Source organism: Lissotriton vulgaris, chromosome 4_1 (genome assembly GCF_964263255.1).
Source record: "Lissotriton vulgaris chromosome 4_1, aLisVul1.2, whole genome shotgun sequence".
NCBI classification, from domain to species: Eukaryota; Metazoa; Chordata; class Amphibia; order Caudata; family Salamandridae; genus Lissotriton; species Lissotriton vulgaris.
This window is the reverse complement of record NC_141691.1, coordinates 1,597,339,187-1,597,357,293: the sequence shown is the minus strand read 5'-3', so window position 1 is coordinate 1,597,357,293 and position 18,107 is coordinate 1,597,339,187. Positions and strand designations below refer to the sequence as shown.

General features: G+C 44.9%; 1 protein-coding gene across 1 annotated transcript in view; it reads right to left on the bottom strand.

Moving 5' to 3' along the window:
* Positions 1-18,107, bottom strand: part of C4_1H8orf34 (chromosome 4_1 C8orf34 homolog) — a 984,673-nt gene that overhangs the window by 745,087 nt on the left and 221,479 nt on the right. The window contains exon 3 of the mRNA XM_086965849.1: positions 527-652. Within this exon, the coding sequence (XP_086821975.1) occupies positions 527-652 (126 nt within the window). The remainder of the gene's footprint in view (positions 1-526; positions 653-18,107) is intronic.

Genomic DNA, 18,107 nt, shown 5'->3' with positions numbered 1-18,107 from the left:
CCATACTGCGTCAAAACCCTGCGCCTGCCTGAAGCAGGCGTAAAGATTGACGCACCATTAACTAGATAGGGCCCCCAGAGCATTGCTGGAGCTGCATTGCGCTTGCGACGCAACTCCAGTGATGCGTCACTTTTACGGCACAGATGCGTCACGCACCTGTGCCGTTTTTGCCCCATGGTGCGCCGCATTGTAAATGAAGCGCACCCATGATGGTGGAGTTGTGGCGCACAATAACTGGCGCATCCCTGCTGATTTGCAGGGATGCGCCAGTTATTGTAAATATGCCCCAGAGTGTTGTTTGTCACTGGTGTTGTATTACGTTGAAAATGAATGTGCAACTAAAACGTGCATCAGCGAATCGAGTGTGCAAGGCCTGGGACACAACTTGGCGGCTTCCTATCCAAGCCCATAGATTGACTTTCTACAGCACGTGCAAACAGCTGCCTTATGCCAGTTCACCCCTAATCCTCTTTCACACAAGAACATTCAATTCACTGGCAGTGGTGAAGATGACAGAGCTCCTTACGTGACTTGGACTCTGGCGACGGCGGAGAAATATTGGACACGGCGAGGTCGCTCTTCGACTTCTTCGGTTTCTTCGCGTTGCTCTGCCAGGGCTTATCATAGACGCGGAACTCTCGCCTTTTGTGTTCTGCAGAAAATGAATACACCGAGTTATATCAGATCTGTGACCTGCAGTGACATTTCATTTCTGTTCTAGAGACATTAGGAGCGATTAAAATCCACAGTACACAACACGGTATAAAAACTGGAAGGGCCATTCAAAGTACCGTATACACTTTGTAATAATACTCAGTGACATCATCACATGAGCCACAAGAGCCTCTGAGGTTTCTCAGCACAACAGCGGTTCGATTCCACCTTAATCTTTACTTTCCACTCATTGTAGGTTTATAAATCGAAGATTTCAATAAATCCATATGAACAGGGCATAAAAGAATGCAATTTAATGTGATTTACTAAGTGTATTAATGCATTTTTCCTTCAGATAAATCGTACCTTCCTTCCAGCTCGAATAATTCATACCACCAAACCTCTGAGGGGTGCATGTACCTCAAAAAAGAAAGACTAATTTGTGTAGTCGTTTTGGTGAGCCAGGGAGTCTCTAAAAACGTTTTCTGTATTGTACGTCATGGCCTATTTTCTTGATGTTTGCTAAATATCTTGCCTCTTTATGGAAATTCTAGGTCAAACGTTTTAATAATTACATATATGTAATTTAGCAATATATGCAGGCTTGGTCATAGTTCTATGTTTCTTTACAGTTTAGCTAGAATCATAAATATGTTTGGGCGCAGTTTACCGTCAGATTATCAATCATATAAATATTTACTTCAATTTGCTTTATACTTCTTGCATTTTCTAAAAGAACTTTTGGCGAGTTCAAAAGGTCTCTCCTTGGCAACTGTGCAATTTTAAAAATTGATTGTTATTGTACACACATATACAACATGCAAAAAATGGCAAAAATATTTCACAATCTAAAAATAAATGAGTGGTCTAGAAACCTAGATACAACAACCCTTGCACTTCTTTTCAAGTGGTCGTGCAAAATTGTTCTGTCGAAATGTTGTCAGTCGTAGTGCAGGACAGTGCATATATATCAAGTGATCTCTTAATAACCTATGCTACACACTGTGGTGGGTGGAAACAAAATGTGAATGACAACTAAACGTACCTATTGAATTTCGAGGGCTGACCAAAAGCCATGTACATATTTATGTATTTGTATTATGATTTTTTTTTTACATATGTGGCTGGCAAACCGGCTGAAGCCGTCTCTTAGCCAGACCTAATACATGCTTAGAAACAAGGAGGAAACGGCATCATTTCCACAAGGAGCTCTCAGTATCAAAACATCTTATAATGCTTAGTGGTGGGTGGTACTCCAGCAGTCATTATAAACTGTTAATGTTTTCATTATTGTTCAGAAATAAACTGTTTTTATAGATAGAATGCACATGAAACGAAAGCCAAGTCACATATTTTTAAGCAGCAGACGAAAAAAAATTGCCTAGTGATATACTCCGAGATTTAGGAAGTAATTTAGAAAGAATGTAATGCCACAATAATTGTTTAAACGGTGATCGGTCCCAGTGCAAGTATTTTCGGAATCTCAGATAAAACAATATTTTGTCATTTTCGTCACTCCACCTCGCCCTATAAAAAGTCAGTTTTTATTTCGTTTATATAAAGCCAATGCCCTTCCCCTTTAGCAAATCATTGCTTCAGTGTTTTAGGTATTATGAAAAGAACGAGGGGGTTCTTTAAAAGAGGCACTTTTTCTTAACTTCACTGAGATAAAAATAAATGCCAATTTTGCCAGGATTCTTTGAGCACGGATTAGTTCAAAATGATGAACCACACCTGAATATATGGAAATTGATTGCTGCTTTTAATTTTAGACGTGCCTACCTGTAGGCGCAAACTGCCTGACTCTGACCTTGCGGTTTCCGGCCATTAGAGCAGACCCGCCGTCTTTAGGAGGTTAGCGGTACAGTCTTTCTCTGTCCTACTGCCATAAAGGGACAATCTGGCGCGAACGCGCCGGCGATGCGCCGGCGGCGCGCCAAAGGCAAGCCCGTCTGCACCCGTCCGCGCACCGGATGCTCACAGCGCCAGCCATGCTGCCCCATTTTGGAACGCTTCTGGGAAACGATACAGCTTGCCGCTCTTTATTAGTGAGTCTGGAAAGGGTAGGGGAGAATTTATATTTGAGAAGACTGCGTTCCCTACATCAGCTTTTGTTAAAAAAGGTCACCTCACTTGTGGACTGTTAAACGTAAGATCGCTCCCCAAACACAGCGTGGAAATTCAGCTGATGCTGGAATTCCATGAATTGGATGTGTTATTTATGACAGAAACCTGGACACACTTAGAGTGTGTTGTAGAACCAGGCTTGGCTTGTCCGCCTGGGTATAAAATCTGTCACAAACCTAGATTGAGTGAGAGGGGAGGAGGAGTTGGTGTGATTTTTAAAGACTCATGGAATATTGTCACAATAGATATTGACGTAATTGAAGGATTTTAAATGCTAGGATTTGCTATTAAAGATGCGAATGGACATATATTGACATGGATTGTCTGTTATAGACCTCCAGGGGCTATCAGTGTGCAGCAGCAGTCTCTGATTGAGACTATTAGTAACATGGCTGCCACACATACCAGATTAGTGATCTTGGAGGATTTTAATCTTTGGCTCAATGAAACCCTTGATTCTGGCTACAACAATGTCCTCCAATCATGTGAAGGTTTTAACTTTTACCAGCGGGTTGTTTAAGCAACACATAAGGAAGGACATACACTTGATCACATTTTTTCAGAGGACCATGTTCTTAATATTTTGGACATTCTGCCTATGGGTTGGTCCGATCATTATTTGATTACATTTCAAGTGCATAATCCCACTTGTAATAATCAAGCAGCCAGTATTATAAGTAATTATGTCAGTAGGGATTGGAAGGCCCTCTTAAGAAAGAGAGGTAGATAAACTGTGTTTCATCTTGAGGATTGTTTTTCGATAGGTAAGCAGGTGGAGGATAATTATGTAACCCTCTGTTCACAGATCACTTCTAAACTGGATTTAACTGCCCCATTAAAAAATCATAAGAGAGCGGGCAGACCCTCGGCCCTTGGTTCAACCATAAATTAAAAAAATGTAAACTTGACTGTAAGCAGGTGGAGAGAAAGTGGAGGGGTGTATGATGATAAGGACAAACGCACTTGGAAAACTGTGATTTCTGGTTATAAGAAAGAAATATATATTGCTAAACCGAATATTTTTCCAATGCTATTCTGAATGCTCCTAATAAATCCAGAAGCATTTTTAAAATACTGAATAATTTAATCAGTCCTGACTGTGCCAAGAACCAGACGCCTCCCACACAAGACCTTTGTGATAGTCTTGCAAGGTTTTTCAGTGACAAAATTAAAACTATCATTGACGACCTCGGTGGGGATCTTCGGCAAGTTGAGTTAGAAGACCTAGATGTCAATGGTTCTAGTGGCAGCAATTTGAGTGGCACAGGTAATATAACCAGAGGGACAGAGATCCAGCTTATCAATACCCTAACTTATTTTAAGATACTGTCAGTAGAGGATGTTGGTAAGGTGGCTCCAGGTATTTTTTCTGGATCACCTTTGGACCCTATGCCACAGAAAATTTGGAAGGAGTTTGGAGCAGAGTTTTTCCCTATACTCCGGCTTATTTGTAATCAGTGGAGTGGTACCGACCTGTTGGAAAAAGGCACTGGTGACACCTCTCTTAAAGAAGTCCACATTGGATAGATGCCTGCCCTATAAATTACAGGCCAATCTCCCTGTTGCCTTTCCCAGCAAAGATTGTAGAAAGTGTGGTTTGCAGTTGTCTCTCGAAATATCTGGAAACCAATAAGATCTTAGAGGATGTGCAATTTGGTTTTCGGCCTGCTCATGGCACTGAGACTGCTTTGGTGACCGTGATGGATGAGCTTCGGATACGTGCAGACAGAGGTCAAGCAGCAGTTCTTATTCTGCTTGACCTGTCTGCCGCGTCGACACTGTCAACCATGCTATCCTGCTGATGAGGCTTAGGGAGGTAGGAGTGGCAGGCTTGGCTTTGAGCTGGTTTAATTCCTTCCTTTCAGAGAGGAGACAAGCGGTGGCCCTCCCTCCTTACCAGTCTGACTTTACTAACATCACGCATGTCATGCCTCTGGGCTCTGCGATCTTATTTAATATCTACAGGAAACCCCTGATTACAGTCATAAGGGCGCATAACATTAGCATCGTAAATTATGCGGATGACACGCAACTGACTCTCTCCTTAGAGGGAGAACAGTCGACATCTCTGGAAGTGTTTCATGACTGCCTGCGTGCCACAGCTCAGTGGTTGAGGGAGAATTCATTGCAATTTAACGCCGGTAAAACCGAGGTTCTCTATTGCTCAATGAGGAAGGTTCCATCTGCGTTGCTCATACATTTTTGGCCCCTAGCTACATCTGCTGTGCTGAGGCCTGTTGAGAAGGTACAAAATCTGGGCATTATGTTTAATAATAAACTGACGTTGGAGTCACAGGTTAACAAAACTGTGGGGAGCTGCTTCGCCATCATCAGAATTCTGCAGAAGATTTTTCCTCTGCTGCCTACTCACGCTCGAGCGTGAGTAGGCACAAAGCAAGATATTAAGCAGATACAAAGCCCTATATTAAGCAGATCGGATTATTGTAATGCGCTGCTGTTGGAGTCCTCGAGATATCTAATAGATAGACTCCAGAGGATCCAGTCAACAGCAGCCAAGTTAGCCTTGGGGAGGTTCAGAGGTTCCTCCTCCTCATCGGCCTTGGCGGAGCTGCACTGGCTCCTGATAATGCAAAGAATTCAGTTCAAATCCCTCTGCATAGTGTTTAAGGCCCTGCATGGGTCTGGACCAGTATCTATGCAGAGGAAGTTTGCCTGGTATGTACCTGAGAGAAGCCTTTGCTCCTCCTCTGGCAGATTGGTTAAAATACCAAGATTCAACAAAATGAAATCAGGTAGCAGAGCCTTCAGTGTCTCGGCCGCCAGATTATGGAATAAACATCCCATTAGAACTGAGACGACTGAGGGATCTTCTCCCTTTTAGAAAGAGACTAAAAACCTGGCTCTTCCTCAAAGCATAATCTGTTGTCAGTTACCTGTGTAGCATTACTCTTAACGTGCACTTTCTAATGTCAACGCCAGGATGCCTGTTAGGTGATAGAGTGCTTTACAAATGAGATAAATCAATAAACAAATAAAATATCAGTGAGCCCACTTCTGCTCATGCCCCCAACCCCCACTCAATCTGCATACATTAATGCGCCGTCCCAGTGTGAGGTAATAGAGACTCATCTGCCTCAGGAAAGGCTGCTCAGGGCCCCACTGGGATGCTGGCGGCATCTGAACAGCACAGACACAGCCCAAATCGGCCACTGCGCTGGCCAACAAAGTGGCCCACAGCTGTTACTCACTTATCAGCCCAACTCTCATTTCCCGAGTGCCCGCCTTACCAATTCGACCCTGGTGGCAAGTTTTCTATCAGTGGGTCGAGGAATTCATAGACAATCTGGTTAGCAGTAGCTGAGCTATTAAGTGCCATTTAAAACAAGCATTGGAAATGCAATAAGTCTCGGATTTATTTGAGTTAAAGCTAATGGCATTGTAAATGGCAATGTCTTTTAGCCATGTGTTAGGGAGTGTATGCACGTGGTGTGTAGTGGAATTATGAGGGTTGGATTGGAATTGTAGCAATGGTGGCATGCTGCGCTTTAGATGAATATGTTTAAAAGTAAAGTGACTCTACTGAGATTGCTACAATAGTTAATTAGTGGATGCGTTAACAATTAATGTGTGCACTGATGGCTGGTGGTGTGTGTGCCTGTAGAAATTGTGCACTGATGGCTGGTCGTGTGTGTGCCTGGTGGAAGCGTGCACTGCCGGCTGGAGGTGTGTGTGCCTGGTAAAAGCGTGCACAGACAGCTGGTGGTGTGTGTGCCTGGTGAAAGCATGCACTGACGGCTGGTGGTGTGTGTGCCTGGTGAAAGCATGCACTGACGGCTGGTGTTGTGTGTGCCTGGTAAAGGTGTGCACTGATGGCTGGTGGTGTGTGTGTGTTTGGTGAAAGCGTGCACTGACTTCTGGTGTTGTGTGCCTGGTGGAAGCCTGCACTGACGGCTTTTGGTGTTTGTGCCTGGTGAAAGCGTGCACTGATGGCTGGTGGTGTTTGTGCCAGGTGAAAGCGTGCATTGACGGCTGGTGGTTTGTGTATGTGGTTGTGTGTGTGGTTGTGTGTGTGGTGGTGAGTGTGTTGTGGTGAGAGTGCTATGTGTGTGTGTGTGGTGTGTGTGTGGTCTTATGTGTGTGGTCTTATGTGCGTGTGTGTGGTGGACTTAGTTCGAGTTTTCGTACCCTGCACACTCACACACTGCCCCTACACACTCACACACTGCTCACCCTACACACTCACACAATGTTCACCCTGCACACACACACACTGCTCACCCTGCACACTCACACACTGCTCACCCAGCACACTCACACACTGTTCACCCTGCACACTAACACACTGTTCACCCTGCACACTCACACACTGTTCACCCTACACACTCACACACTGCTCACCCTACATACACACACTGCTCACCCTACACACTCTCACACTGCTCACCCTGCACACTCACACACTGCTCACCCTAAACACTCACACAATGCTCACCCTGCACACTCACACACTGTTCACCCTGCACACTCACACACTGCTCACCCTACACACTCACACAATGTTCACCCTGCACGCTCACACACTGTTAACCCTGCATACTCACACACTGCTCACCCTGCATGCTCACACCCTGCTCACCCTGCACGCTTACACACTGCTCTCCCTGCACACGCACACACTGCTCACCCTACACACTCACACACTGCTCACCCTACGTAATGCGAAAAGGCCTAGCTCTGCCCTTTGGCCTGTGTTGTAATCGTACAGTAGGTTGTGAGTAGTTGCGATTGATTTGTTGGGGCGTCCCCTCCTTGCTGCTCCCCTCACAGAGGGCCGGCTGCCTCAATGAAGCTCCGAAAACACCTGTTCAGCTGTTCTTTATTTTAGCTCCTGTGTGTCAGTGCACCTTGTAAGCACACAAGCATACCCTGCTCTCTCTGGAACACTCACACCGCTGAGTCTCTCTCACTCTGCAGTCACTCTCAATCTGCAGTCACTCATGCTGTCACTCTCACTCTGCAGTCACTCATGCTGTCACTCTCACTCTGCAGTCACTCTCACTCTGCAGTCACTCTCACTCTGTCACTTATGCAGTCACTCTCACTCTGCAGTCACCCACTCTGCTGTCACTCATGCTGTCACTCTCACTCTGCAGTCACTCATGCAGTCACTCTCACTCATGCAGTCACTCTCACTCTGCAGTCACCCACTCTGCTGTCACTCATGCAGTCACTCTCACTCTGCAGTCACTCTCACTCTGCAGTCACTCTCACTCATGCTGTCACTCTCTCTTCTGTCACTCTCACTTTGCAGTCGCTCTCACTTTGCAGTCGCTCTCACTTTGCAGTCACCCTTGCAGTCACTCTCACTCTGCAGTCACCCACTCTGCTGTCACTCATGCAGTCACTCTCACTCTGCAGTCACTCTCACTCTGCAGTCACTCATGCTCTCACTCTGCAGTCGCTCTCATTCTGCAGTCACTCTCCCTCTGGGGATCACAGCTTAGCCGGATCCCCAGACTCTTGCTTGGACATTATAAGATGTGTGTGATTGTGGTGCAGCGAGCCTTTCACTACCCTCGGAACCAGAGGCACTGCACATACCGCATTAACTTTAACCAATCTACCCCTCAGAGCAAGCGGCATGTTAACGCTGTGGAAACATTTTTTCTCCATCAAATTAGTGGTTTGGCGGCATAATTGCATAATTGCACACAGCCTAACTGACATTTTTACCAATACATTTTTTATTTATGTTTAGTGTATTTGATGTTACCATCTGTTTAAAAATATACCTTTTTTCAAGGAAGTATGGAAATTAATTATATTACTTGTGCCGACTCTCACATAAAGGTTGCACGATTACCAATGTAATTAATAAATCATCTGTTGACAACGGTTCTGTCCATGTGGCACCCGGACCCTTGTACTATCCAGTGTGTGGATAGTTTGTGAATAAAAAATATTTGTATTTGAATAATAATTATGATCACACCTGTGGAAGAGATTTAAGTGGAATAGTGTATTCTATATAAATAGACGGTTAATCAGTCGATGGATGCAGTGCACACCTAGCTTAAAGAACAATACATTGCAGATGATTACGCGAGTGCAGCTGCAAAGGACAAGTTATGCCGTGTTTTTCTGATACAATGCAGCCCAAATACATCCAACAATTGCACAGCGACTGGTCAAGGACCTGTACTGTACTGAAGCGGTTGATAAAGTGAAGAGCATGTGACAAAACAACTTTCTTACATGATCGTAGGTCCAATATTTAATGTAAATATCAAATTATTAATTCTTACACATAGATTTCATTTAAGATTTTAGCGTTTTAAATTGTTTTACAAGAGCAAATAGAAATGTATTACCACTAGCACTGGAAAAGTGTATTACCAATAGTACTGGAGTTCCGTGCAAGGAACCAAAAGCCGCAAAATATAAAGTAAATTGCATTTGGTGAAATAATCAAGACAGAAAAGCAGGTAAAAGAGTGCAAAGGGTAATGTTATTTTTATCCATCAGTGATTTTTGAAGACAACCAGTAACACTACCTGCTGGTGGTTAGCTGAGGGGCTACTACAGGGGTCTTCCATCATGCTACTGAAAGCAAGAGACTCGGCAATTATTATGCAGGTATCAAAATGGAGAACAGCTATTCTGATGCCTTGATGTCAAATGCATTAGTCCGGTTATAAAGCTTTCTGTTGTAAGGCCACATTTCCTCGACTATCCTTAAAACGTAACCCTGTTTGAAAAATGTGGTTAGTTCATCATATCTAGCAGTCTCAGACCGGTGGACATGGTCGTGACGACGGCAGGAACAGACTCGACGGGACCTTGAGCCCACGGCCACTAACCTGGACATGATGAATGCCTCGCTTTCTTCTTCAGTGCAGTGAAGGACAGCAGGTAACGATGTTACTGTGGGTGTCCCAGGACCCTCAGCCCACAAAATGAGGGGCCCGGACATACATGATCAGCGCTCTGTATCAAAAGGTCCAGTCTGACTCGAGTCAGCGTTCAGCAAGTGCTAGTACGGCTGGATACATTTACAATCGTACAAATGATTCATTTTCGAATACATCATAGAATGGTCCTTTATAAAGTCGCTCTCGAGAGGAAGGGCGACAGAGCCTTCCTCTTTGCGCTCGCAGGCTCACTGGCAGAGCTGTTTTTTCAGAGTACATGAGATTTTCGCCGCCATTCTAAGAAACTCCTCCCAGCGTCAGGATATCAAAGCAAATGTTGCAAACTCGAACTGGTTTGTTTAAATCAAACTTGATGATCGGGATCTCTCTCTTTAGTTAAAGACACTATACAAACAATCTAGATATGTAACAAAGCTTTGTCGACTTCTCTTTAAAAAAAAGACGTCAGCGTTTACTTGCTTCGCCCTGAAATGAATGCAAAAAAAGAAACTCGCGAGTGGTGCGCGCGCGCCACTGCGAGCATATGTTTTGAATTATCGCGGCTGTCAAGCCGCAGTAATTCAAAACATATGGCCTCTGGTGCACGTAACAGACACCAATAGGCCATAGGCTGAGCTACGCGACCGCCTATGGCCTATTGCGTGTTCTGTTTAAAAACAGCACGCACGCAAAGGCCAATTGAAATGGACCTTGGAAATCCACACGCACGAGCTATGTAGAATTTCAAGGTCCATTTTCAAATTGCCCGGAATAGGACTCTCGCTGCGCGACACTGCATGCGCAGTGTACGCAGAGCCCGAGCCCTAAAAAGGGCAGAGTTTGGTGAAGGAGGTTAAATCTGTAGTTTTCTAGGATGCACTTTTTTCTGGAACACCTTTGTCTCTCATTAACAAGACTACATCTGAGAAAATACCAGTAGTGGCCCGTTGTGGGAGTGCTGCCAGGCGCCGATGTGGGGCGGGGGAGGGGCAGGGTGGGGGTTAGTAATCTACGGACTACGGACGATTAGAGGTAAGTAAACATATAAATAAATTAAAAGGAATTTCGTTGCATGCGCTGCATCGCATTTGGCAATGCAGTGCGCGCAACAAAATTAGTTTTATTTATTTATATGTTTACTTACATCTAATCGACTAAGGTCCGTAGTTTACTACCCCCACCCTGCCCCTCCCCCGCCCCACGGCAGCATTCCCACCATAGGCCGCTACTGAAAAATACACCAAGTAAGTGGGCCTTTTAAAATTCAAAAAAATGGAAATGTTGGAAGGCAAATGTAAGTAGTTAATGTGCTATTGGTTGATACTCAAGTGTGCGAAAGAGTTTGAATGAGTCCATGAGCCAGTTGCAACTACACCCGGGCACCTTGTCACCACTAGCTGATGTGTTACAATGTGCAGCTTTTTGTATAGCCATATCTTGATCTGTAGCTTAGCTAACAAGGCATTGCGAACCCAAAAAATCTTGCCTTTGGAACCTACTGACTTTACCATTGTTTTCAGCTATGCTGTCTGCATTCCTAGTGCTGTGCAGCATGGTTAAAAAAGAATACATAAAAGCTCATGACACCTATAACCAAATTAGTTTGCAGATGCGTGCACCATGCATTTGCGTGTCTACAAAATTAAAATGGCTCTTTTTTATTTTTTTATTTAACAATATCAGTTAGAGCGGTAAATAAAAATTTTAAAACACACAAAAGTATGGGTATTGAAAGCAAATGGGAGAGCAACAAAAGAGCCAGAAACAACATGGGGATAAAAGCAACCGGAGGATGCAGGTGGAAGAAACAACACAAAGGGTACAGGTGGGGGAATGCAACATGTAGGGCACAGGTGGGGGCAGATAAAAGTAAATGTGCAAGAGAAAACAATATGGAGTATGGCAGAAGAAGGACATGGACAAGAGAGCAACATGGAGCTTGGAGGGAAGAAACACATCGGTGAAAAAACAATGGGGGAGAAGCACAGGAGGGTTAGAACATCACAGAGGGTTGCAGCAGAGAAGCACACGGGCGAGGGAAAGCAACATGGAGCACAGAGGGGGAAGGGGAAGAACACTAGCAAGCAAGCTGGAAAACACATGCAGTCTCGTAAAGTCCTTCAGTCAAAAGAAAAAAAACATTTCTCTAAAAGTGAGCAGTGGACGGATACAAGTACATTGGTAATGCTCCAGGGGAGGGACAGTCACAAGATGGGCAAAGCAAGGCATGGAATAAGAAGCAAGGAAATTAGAATGACGGTAAAGCCAACCAGTGGTAAAGAATTAGAGGGCTGCAAGCCCCTCAATGTTCTTGATAATTCCACAATATGTCTTTTGCAACCAGACAGCTTGCAAGGCACCAAACAAGTCCCTCGAAGTTCTTATTAAGCCCACAATATGTGTTTTGCAACACAGCACCTGTACTGTCTGCTAGATTTGAACTACAAATGTGGAATCTGCATGATGAAGCATGCTATTCCAAAACAAGTGAAACTTTTATGTGATCTAGATGTGTCAAAGTGATCCAAGGCCCAGCTGGCCAAGGTAAAGTCAGTCTTTCAATTATTATATATGTAGGGTTTGACGTAATTGAATGGCATAGTTGAGCATATTTCTGGTGTGTGAGGAATGTGATGACTGGCTGTTCACTGATGCTGTAAGATAGAGTGAATCGGCACAGGTAGAAGGGTGTTGGTAGTTGGTGCATCACTATTGGAAGGAGATTTAGATGGAGGGAAGATCAACATCACAACCTTGGTGACTGATGGAGAACCATAATGAGGAGTTAAGAGACCAGCTTTACAATGTATGTAACAATCTTATATAGGACTACTCTAGCACCAGGTATTATGTCACTTTACATATAACTCTGTCACACATTACAATCAAACAGTAGCACTATAACGTGGTTTACCTGTTACTAGCTACTATTTATACAACAAATAAATAAATAAAACCATTTCAATCTGATGTATAAACAAATTACAGGGATGATCGCAAGGTACTGGTCGAGAAATATCACAATTAGTAGGAACATATTTATGCATTAATTATATGCTCAACGGGGGTCATTTAATTTGGAGGTAAGTGAGTTTTTAAGTGTTTTTGGAGGTAAGAAAAGTGAGTTTAGTTCTGATGTTAAGAGGTAAAACAGTCCAGATAAATGTAGATGCACCTGTGAACGACTGCTTCTCACCACAAGCTGTTCCAAATGTCGCCACTACACAATGTTACCTCCAAGTTTACCTCAACATCAATCTAACTTCCAATGGTACCTCCATTTGTAGGTCAAGCCTGCAGGCAGTGTGCATGCGCTGGTGCTATGGGGATGAACTGTTGTATCTGGGGGAATAACAAGCATTGGAAAAGCGTTGGCAGTGTGTGTTTGCCATTTTGTACACCAGTGTGGCTGCAGTTCAGCATGGCTAAAAGTTAGTGGCATGGAGTATCCTAGAGTGGAATGTTAGGAGTAGAGTGCTGCAGACTGGATTTGTTGGAGTAGAGTGTTGCAAAGTGGAGCAGGGAGAGCAGAGTGTTGTAGAGTTGAGTAGAGGGGAGTAGAGTTCAGTGGTTCAGTGGCAGAGAGTGTCATAGAGTGCAGTGTCGTGGAGTGGAGTGGAGTGGAGTGGAGTGGAGCGGAGTGGAGTGGAATGGGTGGATTAGAGTGAAGTGGGTTAGAGTGGATTGAGGTGGTGTATTGGATTTCAATGGATTGGGGTGGATTGGATTGAGGTACAGTGGGTTGGATTGAATTGAGTGGGGTGGATTGGAGTGGGTGGACTGGATGGGTTGGATTAGATTGGAGTGGGATGGGATGGACTGAAATGGGGTAAAGTGGATTGGATTGGGTGAATTGGAGTGGCATGTATTATATTGGTTTGGGGTGGATTAGATTAGAGTAGGGTGGTTGGACGTGGGGTGAATTAGAGTGGAGGGGGTGTATTGGACTGGACTGGAGGGGTGGATTGGACTGGATTAAAGTGGGTTGGATTGGATTGGAGTGGGTTGGATTGGATTGGAGTAGGTTTGATTGGATTGGAGTGAAGAGGATTGGTGTGTGGTGGGCTAGATGGATTGAATTGAGTGGGGTGGGCTGAACTGAAGTGACGTGCTTGCGGAGTAGAACAGATAGTTTTCGATCGGAGCCTGGCAGATTGATTTGGAGTGGAGTGGGATGGGGCATATTGTTTTGGATTGGAGAGGGGCAGATTGTTTTGAATTGGAGTGTGGCACATACCTTGGATTGGAGTGGGGAAGATTGGAGTGGGGCAGATTGTTTTGGATAGGAGTGAGGCAGATTGTTCTGGATTGGACTGGGGAGAGTGGGGTGGGCTGAACTGAAGTGGGGTGGATTCGACTGAGTAGAGGGGGGATGACTGTACTGCAGTGGAATGGGGTGGATTTGAGTGGGGTAGACTGGATGAGGTGGATTTGATTGGAGTGAGGAGGATTGAAATGGGGTGGGTTGGATTGGGTTGGAGTGGGTGGGGTATATTGGAGTGGGGAGGACTGGAGTGGGGTGAAATGCAGTGAGGTTGAAGGGAGTGGGTTGGATAGGATTGAGTGGGGTGGATTGGATTGAGTGGGGTGGATTGGATTGAGGTGCATTGGATTGGGCTGGGGTGAGCTGGATAGGGGTGGATTGGGTTGAGGTGGATTGTATTGGAGTGGGATGGATTGGATTGGAGTGGAGTGGGGTGGGATGGGTGGATTGGAGTAGGGTAGATTGGATTTGTCTGGATTAGAGGTTGGCAGATTTGAGTGGGAAAATTGTTCTGTATTGGAGTGGGGCAGGATGTTTTGGATTGGCGTGGGGCAGATTGGAGTGGGGAAGATCACTTTGGATTGGAGTAAGGCATATTGTTTTGGATTGACTGGGGCAGATTATTTTGGATTTGAGTGAGGCAGACTGGAGTGGGGTTGATTGGTGTGGGGCAGATTAGAGTTTGGCAGATTATTTTGGACTGGAGATTCGGGATGGAGTGTGGTGGATTGCATTAGGGTGAATTGGATTGGAGTGGGGTAGATTGGATTAGGCTGGATTGGAGTGGAGTGGAATGGATTGGTTTGGGGTGGATTGAATTGGTGTGCCATGGACTGGATTGCAGTGGGGTGAATTGTGGTGGATTGGCGGGTTATGTGAATTTGGGTGAGTGGGTGGGTTGGTGTGAGGTGGATTAGATTGGAGTGGGTGAATTGGAGCGGGCAGATTGGATTGGGACATATTGGGGTGGGGCAGATTGTTTTGGATAGGAGTGAGGCAGATTGTTTTGGATTGGAGTGGGGAAGATTGGAGTTGGATGGATTGAAGTGGGGCAATTGTTTTGGATTGGAGGGGCAAATTAGAGTGGGGCAGACTGTTTTGCATTAAGGAGGGGTAGATTGGAGTGGGGCAGACTGGAGTTGGGCAGATTGTTTTGGATTGGAGTAGGGCAGATTGTAGTGGGGCGGATTAGGTTGGAGCAAACTAGAGTGGGGCAGATTGTTTTGGATTGGAGTGGGGCAGATTGTTTTCGATCAGAGCGGGCTGATTGATTTGGAGTGGAGTGGGGTGGGGCAGATTGTTTTGTATTGGAGAGGGGCAGATTGTTTTGAATTCGAGTGAGGCACATTGTTTTGGATTGGAGTGGGGAGGATTGGAGGGGGACAACTGTTTTGGTTTGGAGTGGGGCAGAGTGGGGCAGACTGTTCTGGATTAGGAAGGGATAGATTGGAGTGGGACAGACTGGAGTGGGGCAGATTGGAATAGGCAGATTGCTCTGGATTGGAGTGGGGCAGTTTGGAGTGGTATAGATTGGAGTGGGGCGGATTGGAGCGGGCAGATTGTTTTGGAATGGAGTAGGGCAGATTGAAGTTGGGCAGATTAGGGTGGCGGAAACTAGAGTGGGGCTGATTGTTTTGGATTGGAGTCTGGGGTGGATTGGATTGTGTAGGGCAGACTGGTGCGGGTGAGGTGGGTGGACTGGCATGAATTGGAGTCTGGCAGATTGTAGTGGGGTGGATTGGGGTGTACTGTACAGTTATGTGTTAAATCATCGTTTCAGAAACTACATGTAAGAAAGAAACAAATGTTGCTTTGCGATAAGACAGATAATCATCATCTTTTGAGAACAGCGCACACAAGCAAAAACAAAAGAAAACATGAGTGCAAAGGGAAAACAGAAGACTTGGTAAAATAAGAGAAGGTTAACCATAGAAAATAAATCTTTACAAGTTTGTGTGTCCTGCTCGGCACATTTTTGCATGTCACATGTCTTCTGTTTTCTGGGCACTAAAAATTAAAAAGAATACAATAGTACTTCAGTCATGGTGGGAGCAGCGGACTGGCACTGATTAAATTGAATCATTCAGTGCTTGGTTCCTGCTCCACAGAGATTAACGGAAATTATGTTAGGCCCGCTTTGATGAATTATGAGGATGTAATGAAGAGTTCTACGCAAGCCAACTAATGGTATGCAATGGGCGGGTTCCAAGCCCCTTTTGTTCACAAGCGAGAGACATGCTCTAGCACATGGGCTCACCAGCTTAAGCCTAAGAACCTCTCCAAAAGGGAGCTTTTAGTCTGCCAGTTACTTGCCAATTGATGGTACCATTATCACTCTTCTTTGCTGCCTTCTAATTCGGCAGCCCGTGCGATGCCGTCACCTCCATATCTTTGTGTGGCGCATGGTCCAAGTACAGATTCATTTAACTTAATTAGTCTATCTCAGCCACTTGAGCTGCAATTGAAGTAATATTCCTTTTGTTTTGCGATTTTAAAAAGCGCAAACTTTTCCCAGTTCAGAATGTATCGGGCGATTTCCATAAGCAGCAGTTACATTACAAAAGTTCACATTCATTTTTATTTTTTAAGACAGAGAGATGAAGGGATTTGCCCAGAGTCACAGGATGTTGTGGCGACTGAGACTCAAACCTGGTTCCTCAGTTCTGGAGTCGACATCCTGTCTGCCTACACTGCCCCTACCTGGCACCACATCCTTGCTATTGGCATTGGTGCTTGCTATCCAGCAAAGCTTTTCTAGGGCAAGATGTAGACCTCTGAATGCCACCTTTTTCATCGGCTTGTGCTATGTGATCCAGTTCTGAATGTGAAGCATTGCACGCCATTGACGTCATCTTGAGTAGAGCACTGCCCTTTGCTTAGGTGCATTCACTGTACTTCTCAGAGAGCAATGGGCTTTGCTTCAGTTATTGATGACATAATTACTGATCTTGCATTTTGCATTGGCGATGTGTATCTCCCTGATTTGTCTAACCCTTGCCTTTCCGGCCACGTTTTGACGCGTCTGTCAAAAAGCTTGCAGTCACTGTTGTCACAGACGACAACTGTGGGGTCCTTTGTCTGGTGTAACACTCAGTTTTGTCTTTTTCTGTCTGTACATGTATTACATCTACACCTCATGCCCCCTGGTTAAAGAACAGACCTCCCACCCAATGCCTAAACTGCACCACATTGCTATAGTCTATGAAATCTACGTTCCAACCCTATTAAAAAGGAACAAATCATTATGTTACAGCTCAGCTGGTTGAGCGCTCCCTGCTGAGCGCAGAATGTAGTCAGCCGTTCATCGTTCAGCAGTATACATTAAACGAGCACCATTACTCTGTGCAGTAACAGGGCCTACTATTTAGATGCAAACAGACGGCTTAGTTTTTGTTGTACACTACTTAAATGCCCAGCGATGCTTTATTTATATTTAATTGCAGTCATCAGTTTTGCGGCTCTTGCCTGGTATTCTCACTCTATGTCAAAATCATCATCCGTGGTCTACATTTACATGCATTCCTGGATTGAAAGGTGGCCATGTTATATTCCACATGTGCTCTCTTTTTTAGAAAAGCACCTGCTGTGGACACCCCTTCCGCCTTCCTCTGCTGTTATTTTTTGCCCTGGACAGATTTACTTACAGTCTTTTCTACTATAAGTGCAGTAACGCAGTTTATTCACTCAATGTGGTGTTGGGACTAAAGGCCAATAAACTGTCTATGGCCTGGTTCTGATGTGATCCATCCACTAGTCGAATACTTTTGTTCATCTGCGTCCGCCCTAGATCAGCTTTTCGTCTGGCGTTCGTCAGATTCTTCACATGATCCCTGTTGCTTCCCAATCTCCCCTAGAATGATTTTACTGATACTAATTTCTTCACCAAAGGCCTTCCTCCCCACTGTAAAAGCCTGCATGCAAACTGACTCACCCGTACTGAAGCTTTCTATTTTTATGGATCATCTGTGGACATCATGGACAATGGTGGAGTGCAAATCCTGACCACATAAACCTGCTTCTACGAATGCCTCTGTCAGTCTCAGGTAGCTCACCACTGTCTCCTGATTCTGAATGTATTGTCAAGCAATTGCAACAGTGGGCAGGACAAAGCAATTTTGGAAAATAATATGCAGAGGCTGTAATTAAAGCCTACCGAGCAACAATACACGTAACAGGGGATGCCGCCGTGG